This window comes from Chlorocebus sabaeus, chromosome 25, assembly GCF_047675955.1.
Source record: "Chlorocebus sabaeus isolate Y175 chromosome 25, mChlSab1.0.hap1, whole genome shotgun sequence".
Classification (NCBI taxonomy): Eukaryota; Metazoa; Chordata; class Mammalia; order Primates; family Cercopithecidae; genus Chlorocebus; species Chlorocebus sabaeus.
Genome location: NC_132928.1, coordinates 28,841,184 through 28,855,221, shown reverse-complemented (window position 1 = coordinate 28,855,221; position 14,038 = coordinate 28,841,184). Strand labels below are relative to the sequence as shown.

The 14,038-nt window shown below is 40.5% G+C and overlaps 1 protein-coding gene across 1 annotated transcript; it reads right to left on the bottom strand.

Annotated features, from left to right (window-relative positions):
* Positions 1–742: 742 nt before the first annotated feature.
* On the bottom strand, positions 743–12,056 carry LOC140710165 (protein GVQW1-like). The gene is made up of 3 exons (XM_073011404.1): positions 11,919–12,056; positions 2,581–2,634; positions 743–1,269 (listed from the first exon to the last, which is right to left on the bottom strand). The coding sequence occupies exons 1-3, from the start codon at positions 12,054–12,056 to the stop codon at positions 1,105–1,107; spliced, it is 357 nt and encodes a 118-aa protein (XP_072867505.1). The 3' UTR covers positions 743–1,104.
* Between the last annotated feature and the right edge of the window lie 1,982 nt (positions 12,057–14,038).

Below are 14,038 nucleotides of genomic sequence, written 5' to 3'. Positions count from 1 at the left end.
CAAGTTATCTTGAATATCAAGAACCCATATGATGGACAGAGTCTGGAGCGGTATGGGTCTTGTACCTCTTCCTACTTTTATTCTTCCCTCTGAGCTCCTAGGTCCACCCTAGCTGGCTGATTCCAGGTCCCATCTCATGGCAGGTGGAAAATACATGGCAGGGAGACTTAAAGCTCGACCAAGATTTCCTTATGGAAAAAAAGACCACTGCAAGAGCAGTCTAGGGCCTGTGAATATAGGGTGAACTGGTCAGGTATTCCTCTGCTGGGAGATGCCAGGGCGGGCAGGAACCAGACAGGCATCATCATCTAAGACATGCTGTTGTGGAATTCACAATGGCCCCGTCATTGTGCTGAGGAGGATCTATGGTTTGAAGACAGTGATGATTCAGTTTCTGACGCAGCGAACGTCAGTGGTGAAGTGAATCCTCTGGATACCAGCAGTGACAAATGATTTCATCTTTGAGAGTAAATGATTTTCTTGCTTTTCAGGATGAAGATCAAAATCTTTTATTAATTCTTGGATGTTTCGTGACTGATTTTACTCTACTACATGGAATGAAATACCAGCTTTTTAAAAAATTCACTTAATTTTCTCCTCTTTGCTCACTAGTGTCTAGTGTGACATATGAAGGAACGTTACAACATAGGAATCTCTTCTCTTCTGTTCTTTTTTAAGACAGAGTCACTCTATCGCCCAGGCTGGAGTGCAGTGGTGTGATCTTGGCTCACTGCAACCTCCGTCTCCAGGTTGAAGTGATTCTCGTGCCTCAGCTTTCTGAGTAGCTGGGACTACAGGCACACGCCACCACGCCTGGCTAATTTTGGTATTTTCTTTAGAGACAGGGTTTCCCCATGTTGGTCAGGCTGATCTCGAACTCCTGGGCTCAAGTGATCTGCCCACCTTGGCCTCCCAAAGCGATTGACAGGCATGAGTCCCCATGCCTGGCAGGGAATCTTTTCAACATTTTCTGTTTCTATATTTTTTGTTACCATTTTCTTTTCTTTCTTTCTTTTTACTTTTTTTTTTTTTTTTTGTAAACTGTGATATTTGTTAGTCTACGTGTACCGGAGTCTGTCAAGTAAGAATCTTTGATTTCAAACATCAGAAACAGACTCTGGGCCAGGCCCGGTGGCTCACACCTGTAATCCCAGCACTTCGGGAGGCTGAGGCGGGCAGATCACCTGAGGTCAGGGGTTCGAGAACAGCCTGGCTAACACGGTGAAACCCTGTCTCTACTAAAAATACAAAAATTAGCCAGGCGTGCACCTATGGTGGTGGGCACCTATAGTCCCAGCTACTCAGGATGCTAAGGAGAATGGTGTGAACCCGGGAGGCGGAGCTTGCAGTGAGCTGAGATCGCGTCACTGCACTCCAGCCTAGGCGACAGAGATTCGGTCTCAAAAAAAAAAAAAAAAGGAAAAGACAAAGAAAAAGGAAACAGACTCTGGATAATCTCAGTCAGAGTGAATTTACTGGAAGCCTATTAGGAGCTCGTGGAATTGACGAGAGGCTTAGAATCAAGCTTTGGAATAGGTCAGATACAAAGACAGTTACTAAGCCTAGGAAGCAGAACTCAGAGGAATTGTCTCATAGTAGGGACCTTCTAGTTCCTTTACAATGACCAGAATGGAAGGAATTTTGACTGCTTTTAGTCTTTTCATCTCTTTGATCATGATCCAAATTTGGGTGTGGTGGGCTGGTAATAAGTGTTAGTCTGGGACCTCTGAGAAGCAGGCAGACACCAAGATAGGATTAACATGCAAGGATCATTTTAGGAGAAAAACCTGTGAGGGGAAGTGGAAGGGAGCTGGGAAGACCAGAAGGATCATCAGATCATAACACAAGTCTGACTCTGAATGAAGGAGTTAGGGATGGAAGATAGGGTGGAAGATCCTAGATGGCTGTGCAGTCTAAGGAAGTTTTGGCAAAGGCCTTGGGGAGTTCTCCAACCAAAGCCACCCATCAGAAGAGTTCTGTCTCTCCCAGGAATGGGCCTGCTGCATTTAGTCATTGGTTGGGAGCAGCCCCGGAAAAGCATGACCTCTGGTGTAAATGCGGCCATGGGTTTCAGCAGGCAGCAGCTGGGACCCTTGGTGGGTTATGCTCCCTGCAGTTGGATTTCTGTGAAGTGCATTCTCACGGTTGCCTCAGTGACTGACAGGCTTAGTATGGGCCACGCACGGTCCGGTCCCACTCTGTTAGGGAAGGGAAGACCCCTGTTACTGTATCACAGATGGGAGATGTAATTATCCAGAAGTTAATTAGGTCCTGCTACAGAGCAGAAATGTATGATGGGTGGCCAAAACTCAACAAACTCCACTTCTTGTAGCTACTTGTTTAGAAATTCCTTAAAATTACCTATTTTGCCACTTGTTTTGTGCCAACTTTAAAAAATGTATCTCTTTCATCTTCACGGGCTATTAAAACTTCATGCAGGCCAGGCACGGTGCCTCACGCCTGTAATCCCAACACTTTGGGAGGCCAAGTTGGGCAGATCACCTGAGGTCGGGAGTTTGAGACCAGCCTGGCCAACATGGAGAAACCCCGTCTCTACTAAAAATACAGAATTAGCTGGGCGTGGTAGCACATGCCTGTAATCCCAGCTACTTGGGAGGCTGAGGCAGGAGAATCATTTGAATCTGGGAGGTGGAGGTTGTGGTGAGCCGAGATCATGCCATTGAACTCCAGCCTGGGCAACAAGAGTGAAACTCTGTCTCAACAAAACAAAACAAAACAAAACAAAAAAAAACAAAACAAAACTTCATGCAAACATATATTATGTTGATGCTTTTGTTTATGGATATTTGCTGAAATTACTACTGGTATTTGTTTTGATAGCATGTGTCTTATAAGGATTCTAGCAATAAATATATGTGCTGCTGCCTGTTATCTACCAATATTCAACATTACAAATATATTTTCTTTTGCTAAGGGAGTTTATATTTATTTTAGGATTTAGTCAACTATTACTGCATGTCTAGAACTTAAGATTGTTGACTTTGGATTCCAGTATTCTCTGCACTGTATTTATGTGAATAAAATAATGTTTTCTTTTATTTAAAAAACTTTATGGCCTGGTGTGGTAGCTCACGCCTGTAATCTCAGCACTCTGGGAGGCCGAGGTGGGCAGATCACGAGGTCAGGAGATCGAGACCATCCTGGCTAACATGGTGAAACCCTGTTTCTACTAAAAAAAAAAAAAAAAAATTGGCCAGGCGTGGTGGTGGGTGCCTGTAGTCCCAGCTACTTGGGAGGCTGAGGCAGGAGAATGGCTTGAACCTGGGAGGCGGAGCTTGCAGTGAGCCGAGATGGCACCACTGCACTCCAGCCTGGGCAACAGAGCGAGACTCCATCTGAAAAAAAAAAACCAACTTTATTTATTGATTTATTTTTATTTTTTGAGACAGAGTCTTGCTCTGTTACCCAGGCAGGAGTGCAGTGGCATGATCTCCGTTCACCACAACCTCCACCTCCCGGGTTCAAGCGATTCTCCTTCCTCTGCCTCCCAAGTAGCTGGGACTACAGGTGTGTGCCACCATGCCCAGGTAATTTTTGTATTTTGAGAAGAGACAGGCTTTCATCGTGTTGGCTAGGCTGGTCTTGAACTCCTGACCTCAAGCGATCCACCTATCTCAGCCTCCCAAAGTGTTGGGATTACAGGTCTGAACCATTGGGCCCAGCCTATTAAAAAAAACCTTTAAAATGAGGCCCTCAATACATGTATTAATTTATTTTATTTATTTAATGTATTTTTTTTGAGATGGTGTCTCGCTCTGTCACCAGGCTGGAGTGCAGTGGTGCGATTTTGGCTCACTGCAACCTCTGCCTCCCAGATTCAAGCAATTCTCATGCCTTGCCTCCCAAGTAGCTGGGACTAAAGGCATGCACCACCACGCCCAGCTAATTTTTGTATTTTTAGTAGAGATGGGGTGTCACCGTGTTAGCCAGGATGGTCTCAATCTCTTGACCTCCTGATCCGCCCACCTCAGGCTCCCAAAGTGCTGGGATTACAGGTGTGAGCCACCATGCCTGGCCTTAATTAACTTTTCCAAAGAAAATTTTCTTTGTAAAATTGGAGCATGTCTTATATGGCAGTAATCATGGTGGTTTAGGGAAGGAAACCCTGCCATATCCATCAAACTTCTGATAAATTCTCCAAATTTAAATAAATACAAATTGTACATCATTTACTTTACTTCTAATTGCTAATATTGGAGGTTTTCTCCCAGCCCACTGTAGGTGGATTATGCATCATATGAGTCCCACTCGACATTTTCTTTTTTTCTTCTTTTTTTTTTTTTTTTTTTTGAGACAGAGTCTTGCTCTGTCACCCAGGCTGGAGTGCCATGTTGCGATATCAGCTCACTGCAACATCTACCTCCTGGGTTCAAGTGATTCTTCTGCTTCAGTCTTCCAAGTAGCTGGGACTACAGGTGCACACCACCATGCCCTGCTAATTTTTGTATTTTTAGTAGAGACAGGGTTTCACCATATTGGCCAGGCTGGTCTCCAACTCCTGACCTTGTGATCTGCCCGCTTTGGCCTCCCAAAGTGCTGGAATTACAGGCGTGAGCCACCGTGCCTGGCCTGACTCCCACTCAACATTTTCATAGAAATTATCAGGGCATTTTATAAAATTTTTACCAATTTACAGTTATTAAAAGTCGGACTGCTCAAGCACATAAGACTGGAACATATAATTTGCTCATGTTTACAAGAGTTTTACAGTAATACGGGGTTGATATGGCAGTACATAAAAGTAGGAATCATTTCAATGTATCCCAGATGATAGTGGCATTAAATAAAAATAATATCAATTAACTAGTGAAAATAGTCTTTCTGATGTTTCTGCTTTTTAGAATATAAAATGACAAATCTACTACATATTGCTTCTGTAAAACAAACTTTTTCTTTAAATACAACATGTGGTCAGGAAAGTATACAAATAAAATGTATGGCTCAATGAATTTTTAGGATGTACATTTTGATAACCACTAGAATGCATCTTCCTGACCTCTAATAACAAGGAGCCTAATTGACCACTGTGCTCTACAATTCATTATTATACCTGGGCTGCGACCACTCTGGCCTTGGCTGCAGTATCAATGACTGTGATACTGAGGCAGGCCCGTTACCAAGAGACACAGGTCTTCCTTGATGGCCAGCTTAGACTGGAGAACTCCCCAACACCCTTGCTGAATCTTCCCCAGACTTCACAGTGCTCTAGGATACTTTCACCCAACATATCTTCCCTTCCTCTTTTACTCAGGGTCAGACTTGCATGTGACCACTCTCTCAGTCTTTCCAACTCCTTCCCTACGTTCTCACACAAGCATTTTCCTAATAAAATCCCTGAACATTTAATTCTGTGTTGGTATCTCCTTCTTAGAGAACTGAAACTAACACATGAACCCAACTATGTAACCAGCCCCAGATCGAGAGACAGAATATAGCCAGTATCTTGAAAGAGCCTTTTGTGCCTCTTCCTAAAAATTATGCCACAACCAGCCCTCTACCAAAGGTAACCATTGTCTTCACTTTTAATTCCAAAGATTAGTTGTGCCTGTTTTAGAATTTTGTATACATGAATCTTACAGACTATATTATTTTGTGCCTGTCCTCTTTAATGCAACATTATGTTTGTGGCATTCATCCATGCAGTTATATATAGCAAAATTTCAGATAGATTTTTGTGTCTTATTCATTCTAGTTGTTATTGACAGGAGTATTGATCTACCACATTAAGGTGATAGTGAATGTCCTTCACTAAATGTATGTTTAGTAACTGTAGTACACCAAAGAATTTATTACCTAAAGAGTACCTTGTTAAATAAATCAGGTCTATTCAAGTCTTCACTGACTTAAAAATGAAGTTTCATTGACTTTTACCTTTAAATGAATGTAAATCCCTGGAGGATGTGGATGTCAGTGTGGGACTTCAAATAGAAATGAAATAGACTTCAAAAAATGCTTTATGTTATATAAGTACAAAGAATTCACAGTGTAGTGTGCCCTTCAGTAGCCTTGAATTTATCACTCTAACCCAGTAAAAATGCTCTCTTAAGATTACTAGTGACCTCAAAATTGGTCACGTTGATACTTTTTAGCCCTCATTTCATTTGATAGCAGTGAATGACACTGTTAAATTAAATTTGGCCTATGACTGCCTTCATAAGCAGTGAACTGAAAACTAACTCAGTATATAAACAAACTGCAACTGAATTAAGCCGATATTCTTGTAACAGGTAGCTGATTCTCAGCCAATCATAGCAGCTGAACTTCAGCCAATCACAGGCTGCCAACTGATTAGACCATGTCCATAACACAAATGGTGACCTGTAAAAAAATTAAGCTGTTTCTGCATGTCACTGTCTTTTTCTGTCTATAAATACTGCCTGCCTTCATTGCTGGGTGGAGCTCCCTGAACCTGTATTGGTTCAGGGTGCTGCCCATTTCATGAATTGTTCTTTGCTCAGATAAACTCTACTAAATTTAATTTGTTGAAGGTTTTTCTTTTAACATCAATGACTATATTCCTCTTAAAATTGTCTTCTTACTTAGCTTCTTGAGAGAGAATATAGTGAAGTGGTTAAAGGTACAGGCTCTGGAGTCAGAATGCCTAATTCTGAACACTGGCTTAAAACAGTATTCTGTTTGTAATCTGTCAAGATTATGTAAGCTTTCTATCCTTCTGCTTCATTATCTTCACAATGGAGATAGTAATGGTGTTTGCTTCAAAGGGCTATTGTAAGATTTGAATGAATTAATATTTGTAAAGCACTTAAAATAGCACTGGCACATTTTAAATAGTATATGTTTGTTGTTATTAGTCTACTCACATTACTGATTCATCTCTGATATCCCAGTGGGCCTCAGTTGTCTCTGCAGGCTCCTCTTTTTCCCAGTTCCCTAAGGCTTTTGTTCCCAACAATTCTCTGCTAGTCTTCTTGTCACTTATTTATTTTAGAAACAGGGTCTCACTCTGTAGCCCAGGCTGGAGTGCATTGGTGTGCTCATAGCTCACTGCAGCCACAAACTCCTGGGCTTAAGCAATTCTTCCGCCTCAGCCTTTCAAGTAGTTGGGATTACAGGTGTGTGCCACCATGCCCAGTTTTCTTTCTCTCTCTCTTTTTTTTTTTTTTTTTGTAGAGACAGGGTTTTGCTGTATTGCCCAGGATTTCCTCTCACTTTAAACACTCTCCTCAGGGCAACTTTACCCATGCTTCCAGATGAAAGACCATTTACATGTCAATGCTCTTTAGCTTAGTCAGCCATCTTGGCCTCTCTCATGAGCTCTAGATTTATATTTTCAGCTGATTACTAAACATCTGCATCTAGACGTACCATAGACACTTCAAACTCAACATGTCAAAAAAAACCTTAATTTTCTTGTTGTCCCCATTTTTCTAAACCTTCACTTTATAGCCAATGAAGAACCCTAGAAATTAGGGCAAGATGTTCTTCAAATTGTTAATTTAATAGATGAGGATGTTGTAATATTAAATATGGGTGGGGACAGGTGCTGTTCGAGTTCCCTTAGTGGTAGATATAGTAATCCCTTGCAGACCACATGAAGGGTTTTGGAACAAGACAGGTATGTGTTCAAGATTAGTTTTGAGCTACCTAGAGAAAAGGTGTATTGTAGTCCAGAGTGAATACTTTTACCCTTCTCTCCTCCCCTACTCAGGTAAGCTAAAGCTTACTTCTCTCCTGTATCCAATGGGAGAATCTAGACTGAAGAAAGAGGAACTTGATCTGGAGCCCAGTGCAAGGTTCTGCAATTTGCTAAACACATGAAAGAACTTGATTTTTGATGAAGAAGTGGCACATTCTGGAAAATAGGAGAGAGGTTAAAGACATTAGAAAAGGGATGAGTTAAAAGAGAAAGGGACTGCGGGGAGAAGAGAGCAGACTAGCCAGAAGAAAGGTGGGAGTCTTCAACCAGGGACACCTGGAAGATTTGAACTGTGAAACTCTGTGCTCTTGTGGCCTGAAAGGGGATGAAAGGAATGGGTTAGTGGCACAATGCCTACTTTTCTACCTGCTGACTGCATAGGGTTTGGATTTATCACTGATGGCTTTATGTAAAGAACTATTTAAATACCCTTAAGAGTCCAGTGTGTGTTTACTACAGAAGTAGTTTCCAAAATAGAATCTGGAATGAGGGGGGATTATTTTCCTTTATCCTGATATACCAGTGGCAATGTTATATTTACTATGAAGCTAAAGAAGCATCAGCTGTAGGGACATTCACTTGTGTGAGCCCTTTCCAAGGCCATTGGAGAAGCAACATATGCTCCTGGTCAAATGTTTTTATAAAATGTGAACAAGTAAGATTTTTTAGTATTCTTTTTCTATGAAGATCTCCCCCACATCCCACCCCTATAAAATTATGGAAGCTTCAAACTATGTAAAATCTGACTCTGACACTGTCCCCCTACAAACAACAAACTTTAAAAACATCTACATTTTGAACTACAAGGAAAAAATGACAAATCAACAAGCATGCGGGAGATTGTAACATCCCTTCTCAGTGACTGATATATAAAGCAGACAAAAATTAGAAAAGATACAAATGTTTGAAAACACAATTAACAAACTTTATCAAATGAACATATATAGAACCTTGCAACAAATAATTAGATAAATTCTATTCTTTCCAAGCACACATGACACATTTATAAAAATCACATAGAATGCCACAAGAAAAAAATCTTAACAAATAACAAAGAAATAACACCATACATAGGATGATCTCTGAACATACTATCATTAAGTTAGACATCATTAACAAAGTTAACAAAAAGGGATAACTACAAACTCCACACATTTGGAAATTTAAAAATACACACTTATAAATTTGGCAAAATTTTGAAAATTTTGACTCTGAGTGTCAAAATTCATTGTGGATCTTGGACATTTTTTCATAATTAAAATATGCTTTTAAATAATTCTCATGTCTGCCAGGTACGGTGGCTCACGCCTGTAATCCCAACACTTTGGGAGGCTAAGGCAGGCAAATCACAAGGTCAGGAGATCGAGACCATCCTGGCCAACATGGTGAAACACCCCGTCTCTACTAAAAATACAAAAATTAGCTGGGTGTGGTGGCACGTGCCTATAATCCCAGCTACTCAGGAGGCTGGGGCAGGAGAATCGCTTGACCCCAGGAGGTGGAGGTTGCAGTGAGCTGAGATTGCACCACTGTACTCCAGTCTGGAAATAGAGCAAGATTCTGTCTAAATAATAATAATAATTCTCATGTCAAAAAAAGAAGTAATAGGCTACCTGATAGGCCAGGTGCAGTGGCTCATGCCTGTAATCCCAGCACTTTGGGAGGCTGAGGCCGGACAACCACTTGAGACCACTTCAAGGCCAGCCTAAGCAATGTGGTGAGACTTCACCTCTACAAAATATACGAAAATTGGCCAGGTATGGTGGTGCACACCTGTAGTCCCAGCTACTTAGGAAGCTGAGGTGGGAGGATTGCTTGAGCCCAGGAGGTCAAGGCTATAGTGAGCCATGACTGCACTACTGAACTCCAGCCTGGGCAACACAGTGAGACCCTGTCTCAAACACAGGGTTAATTTAAAAAAAATTAAAAAAAAAAAAAAAAAAAGAGAAAGAAGTAATAATGTAAATGAGCAATTCTTGTAACTGAAAAATAATGAACATATATATATATCAAAACTTGTAGGCTGAAGCTGAAGGTGTTCTTAGAGGGAAATTGATAGCCTTACATGGTCACATTGATAAAGAAGAAAAAAAAAGGAAAAAACAGAAAAAGTAAAATTAGTGAGGTAGCATCAACTTAAGATTTATTAATAAAGAGAACAATGTAAACTCAAAGAAAGCAGAGGAAGGAAATACAGAGTGGAAAACTGATGATATAGAAAACAAAGATCAATGAAAACAAAAGTCAGTTTTTAAAAACAGTTTAACAAGATAGACATACTTCTGGCACGACTAATTAGAACATAAGAGACAAGGCACAAAGAAGCAATACTGGGATCGAGAAAAGGGACATAACGACAGGTGAAGCAGAAACTGACATACTGAGAGAATGCTATAAGCCATTACATCAATCAATTTGAAAATATAGATGAAATAGAAAATGTTCCTAGAAAAACATAATTGATCAAAACTTACTCATAGAAGGCCGGAATAGACTTTTTTTTTGTTGGGGTGGGGAGGACAGTCTTGCTTTATCGCCCAGGCTGGAGTGCAGTGGCACGATCTCGGCTCATTGCAACCTCTGCCTCCCAGGTTCAAGAGATTTTCCTGCCTCAGACACCCAGGTAGCTGGGATTACAGTTGTGCACCACCACGCCCGGCTTTGTATTTTTAGTAAAGACAGGGTTTCTCTATGTTGGCCAGGCTGGTCTTGAACTCCTGGCCTCAAGTGATCCTCCCTCTTTGGCTTTCCAAAGTGCTGAAATTACAGGTGTGAGCCATTGCGCCCAGCCCTGAATAGACTTTTAACTTTTAAAATGTTGATTCAAAGGTAAAAATTCTTCCTCTACAAATACTATCAGACCTAGATTTTCTCAGTAAAGTTCTATCAAACCTTCAACAAGTTGATTATCCTATTTTATACTGCTCCAGATAACAGAAAAAGACAGAATGCCTTCAAATATAATTTATGTAATTAGTGTATTCTTTATGCCACAATCAGACAAAGAAAGAATGTAAAGGAAGTTCAGAGGTAATCTCAATTATGAAAATAAATGCAAAAATTGATAGTCCATACCAGAACAGATAATACTCATCATGATTAAAACAAAACAAAAGCTCTTGGAATAAAACGGAACTTCCTTAATCTGATAAAGGTTGTCTTCCAAAACCTTATACAAACAGGATACTTACTTGTGAATTATTATAAGTATTACTTTTAAAGTCAAGAACCATCCATGGAAACCTGTTATCACAATTTATATTCATCATTGTACTGGAAGTTCAAGTCACAGCGGTAAGACAAGTAAAACAAGAAAGATATAAATATTGAAAAGACAGAAACTATATTACAACAATTCACAAGTTACCAACTATCACAATTAGCATAGAAAATCTAGAGAATCAATAAATTATTAGAACAATAGAGTTTTAAAAAACTGAACTGCATCTACATATATCAACATAACAGCACCAAAACACTTAAGATTCTTAGGACTAAAACTAACAACAACAAAAAAATGTCAGGGACCTTTTAGAAAACAATTACGAAACTAATTGAAAGAGATGAAAGAAGACCTACATAAATGCAGAGATATACTTTGCTCATTGGAAAATTCAATACTGTAAAAATGTCCATTCTCCCCCAATTAAACTCTGAATTCATTGTAATTCCAGTGCAAATCGTTCCAGAGCTTTGGCAAATGACTTCTGAAATTTATACAAAGAGATGCTTTTAAAGAAAAAGAACAAGGTAAAGGAGTTTTTCCTACCATCTTAGAAAGTGTATTATAATTAAGCTTTATGTGATAATAAAGACTGTGGTATTGATGCAGGGATAGGAAAATAAATCAATAGCATCAAATAGAGTTGCAAAATGAAAACATTTATGCATGGAAACTGTATACAACATTACAAATTGGTGGGGAAAGGACAAACTTTCCAACGATTGGTGTTGGAAAAACTCATTAATCATATGAAAAAAACTAAAATTAAATACCTATTTCACACAATCTGCAAAGGAAAATTTTACGTCGAATAAAGACAACACAAAAGCAAAACAGACAAAAGATGGGAATAGGCAAGCTACAGAAGAAGAAACTTGGCCGGGCGCGGTGGCTCAAGCCTGTATTCCCAGCACTTTGGGAGGCCGAGACGGGTGGATCACAAGGTCAGGAGATCGAGACCATCCTGGCTAACGCGGTGTACCCCGTCTCTACTAAACAATACAAAAAACCAGCTGGGCGAGGTGGCGGACGCCTGTAGTTCCACCTACTCGGGAGGCTGAGACAGGAGAATGGCCTAAACCCGGGAGGCGGAGCTTGCAATGAGCTGAGATCCGGCCACTGCACTCCAGCCTGGGTGACAGAGCGAGACTCCATCTCATAAAAAAAAAAAAAAAAAAATGCTCGAGTTCACTTTTAATTCACTTGTAATCAGAGAGATGCAAATCATAACCAAAATGAGCTAGCATTTCATCCTACCAGAAAGTCTGATGATACCAAATGCGGGTATGGATGTGAAACAGGAGAAGCTCATATACTGCTCATGGGAGCTTAAATCGGATCAATCCACTTTCGAGAGCAATTTAGATATATATAGTTAGGTTAAAGATGCACATATTCATAACTCTTAACAACTCTTACATGTGCTCAAGAAAATAAGTACAAGAATATTCTAACACTGCTTGCAACAGTGAATAACTAGAACACCTAAATATCCACTAGCAGCAAAATGCATAAACAAATGGTGGTGTATTTGTATAAAAGAACGCTATCCAGCACTGGAAGTGAATGAACTTGAGCTAAATGTGTCAAGATAGGTAAATCTCAACATTGAAAGGTAGTATAACATTGTTAATATGAAATTTAAAAACATGTCAGTACAGGTTTTGTTTTACTTACTACACATTCATAAATAATAACATTATAAAAAGGAAAAACATTTGATGTATAATGGTGCATGCATGTAAGGTAGAGGGTGAGGAATCGAATGGGGAAGAGTGTACAGAAGATCTCTTTCTTTTTCTCTTTTTCTTTCTTTTCCTCCTTCCTTCCTGCCTGTCTCCCTTCCTCCCTTCCCCCTTCCCCCCCCACCGCCCACGCCCCGCTCCCTTCCTTCCTTTCTTTCTTTTTTTTTTTTTTTTTGAGATGTAGTCTCTCTGTGTCGCCCAGGCTGGAGTGCAGTGGTGCCATCTCGGCTCACTGCAAGCTCTGCCTCCTGGGTTCACACCATTCTCCTGCCTCAGCCTCCCGAGTAGCTGGGACTACAGGCGCCTGTCACCACACCCAGCTAATTTTTTGCATTTTTAGTAGAGATGGGGTTAGACCCTGTTAGCCAGGATGGTCTCAATCACCTGAACTCATAATCCGCCCGCCTGGCCTCCCAAAGTGCTGGGATTACAGGTGTGAACCACCGCATCCGGCCTCTTTTCTCTCTCTCTCTCTCACAGCTGCAACCTCCACCTCCTGGGTTCCAGGGATTCTAGTGCCTCAGCCTCCCGACTAGCTGGGATTACAGGTGTGCGTCACCACGCCTGGCTAATTTTTGTATTTTTACTAGAGATGGGGTTTTGCCCAGGTTGTCCAGGCTGGTCTCGAACTCCTGGCCTAAAATGATCTGCCCGCCTCAGCCTCCCAAAATGCTGGGATTACAGGTATGAGCCATTGCCCACCACCCCCTGCCAGAAGGTTTCAATTGCATCTGTAACATTTTATTTTTGAAAGTTGAAGCAAATGGAGGCTGAGGCAGGAGAATGGCATGAACCCGGGAGGCGGAGCTTGCAGTGAGCCGAGATCGTGCCACTGCACTTGAGCCTGGGCAACGAGTGAGATTCCATCTCAAAAAAAAAAAAAAAAAAGTTGAAGCAAAAATAGCAAAATATTCAGATTTGACAAAGATCAGTGGTCAATACTTTACAATATTCTGTAACTTTTGGTAAGCTTGAAATATTTTAAAATAAAATTAAATACAGTAGAACCAATACTGAGTGATTTATACCTTCAAATAATTACATTAGTGTCTTAATATAGTAATGACATATTGCATGATGTTAGAAACATTTTTCTAACATTTTCAACTTGATTAAAGATGTCTTATGAAATATTGACTTAATAACAGTATTTTCTTCTTTTCTTCACAGCAAAAATGAAATAATTTAAAATCAAGCAGGACTTGCTCAAATTGCTTCACTAAAGCAAAAGAGTGAAGACAGCAGTGTTTAGTGAAAACGAGTGAATGATGAAGGAAAAGGTGAAATAATTGGCTGGGGGTGGAGCATAGGGATAGAGAGAGGAATACTGCTGAGCAACCAGGAGGAGACAGGACCAAGGGGAAAAAGGACAAGAATTAAAAGGGATGCACC

Excerpts from the sequence above, each read along its gene's own strand:
- LOC140710165 (XM_073011404.1), bottom strand. The coding sequence starts at position 12,056 with ATGGAGTCTCGCTCTGTCACCCAGGCTGGAGTGCAGTGGCCGGATCTC. Across the intron at positions 2,635-11,918 it reads ACAGGCGTCCGCCACCTCGC|GATTCTCCTGCCTCAGCCTC; the intron begins CCAGCTGGTTTT and ends CCAGATTCAAAT. Across the intron at positions 1,270-2,580 it reads TTACAGGCATGTGCTACCAC|GTGCACGCCTGGCTAATTTT; the intron begins GCCCAGCTAATT and ends CCACCACCATAG.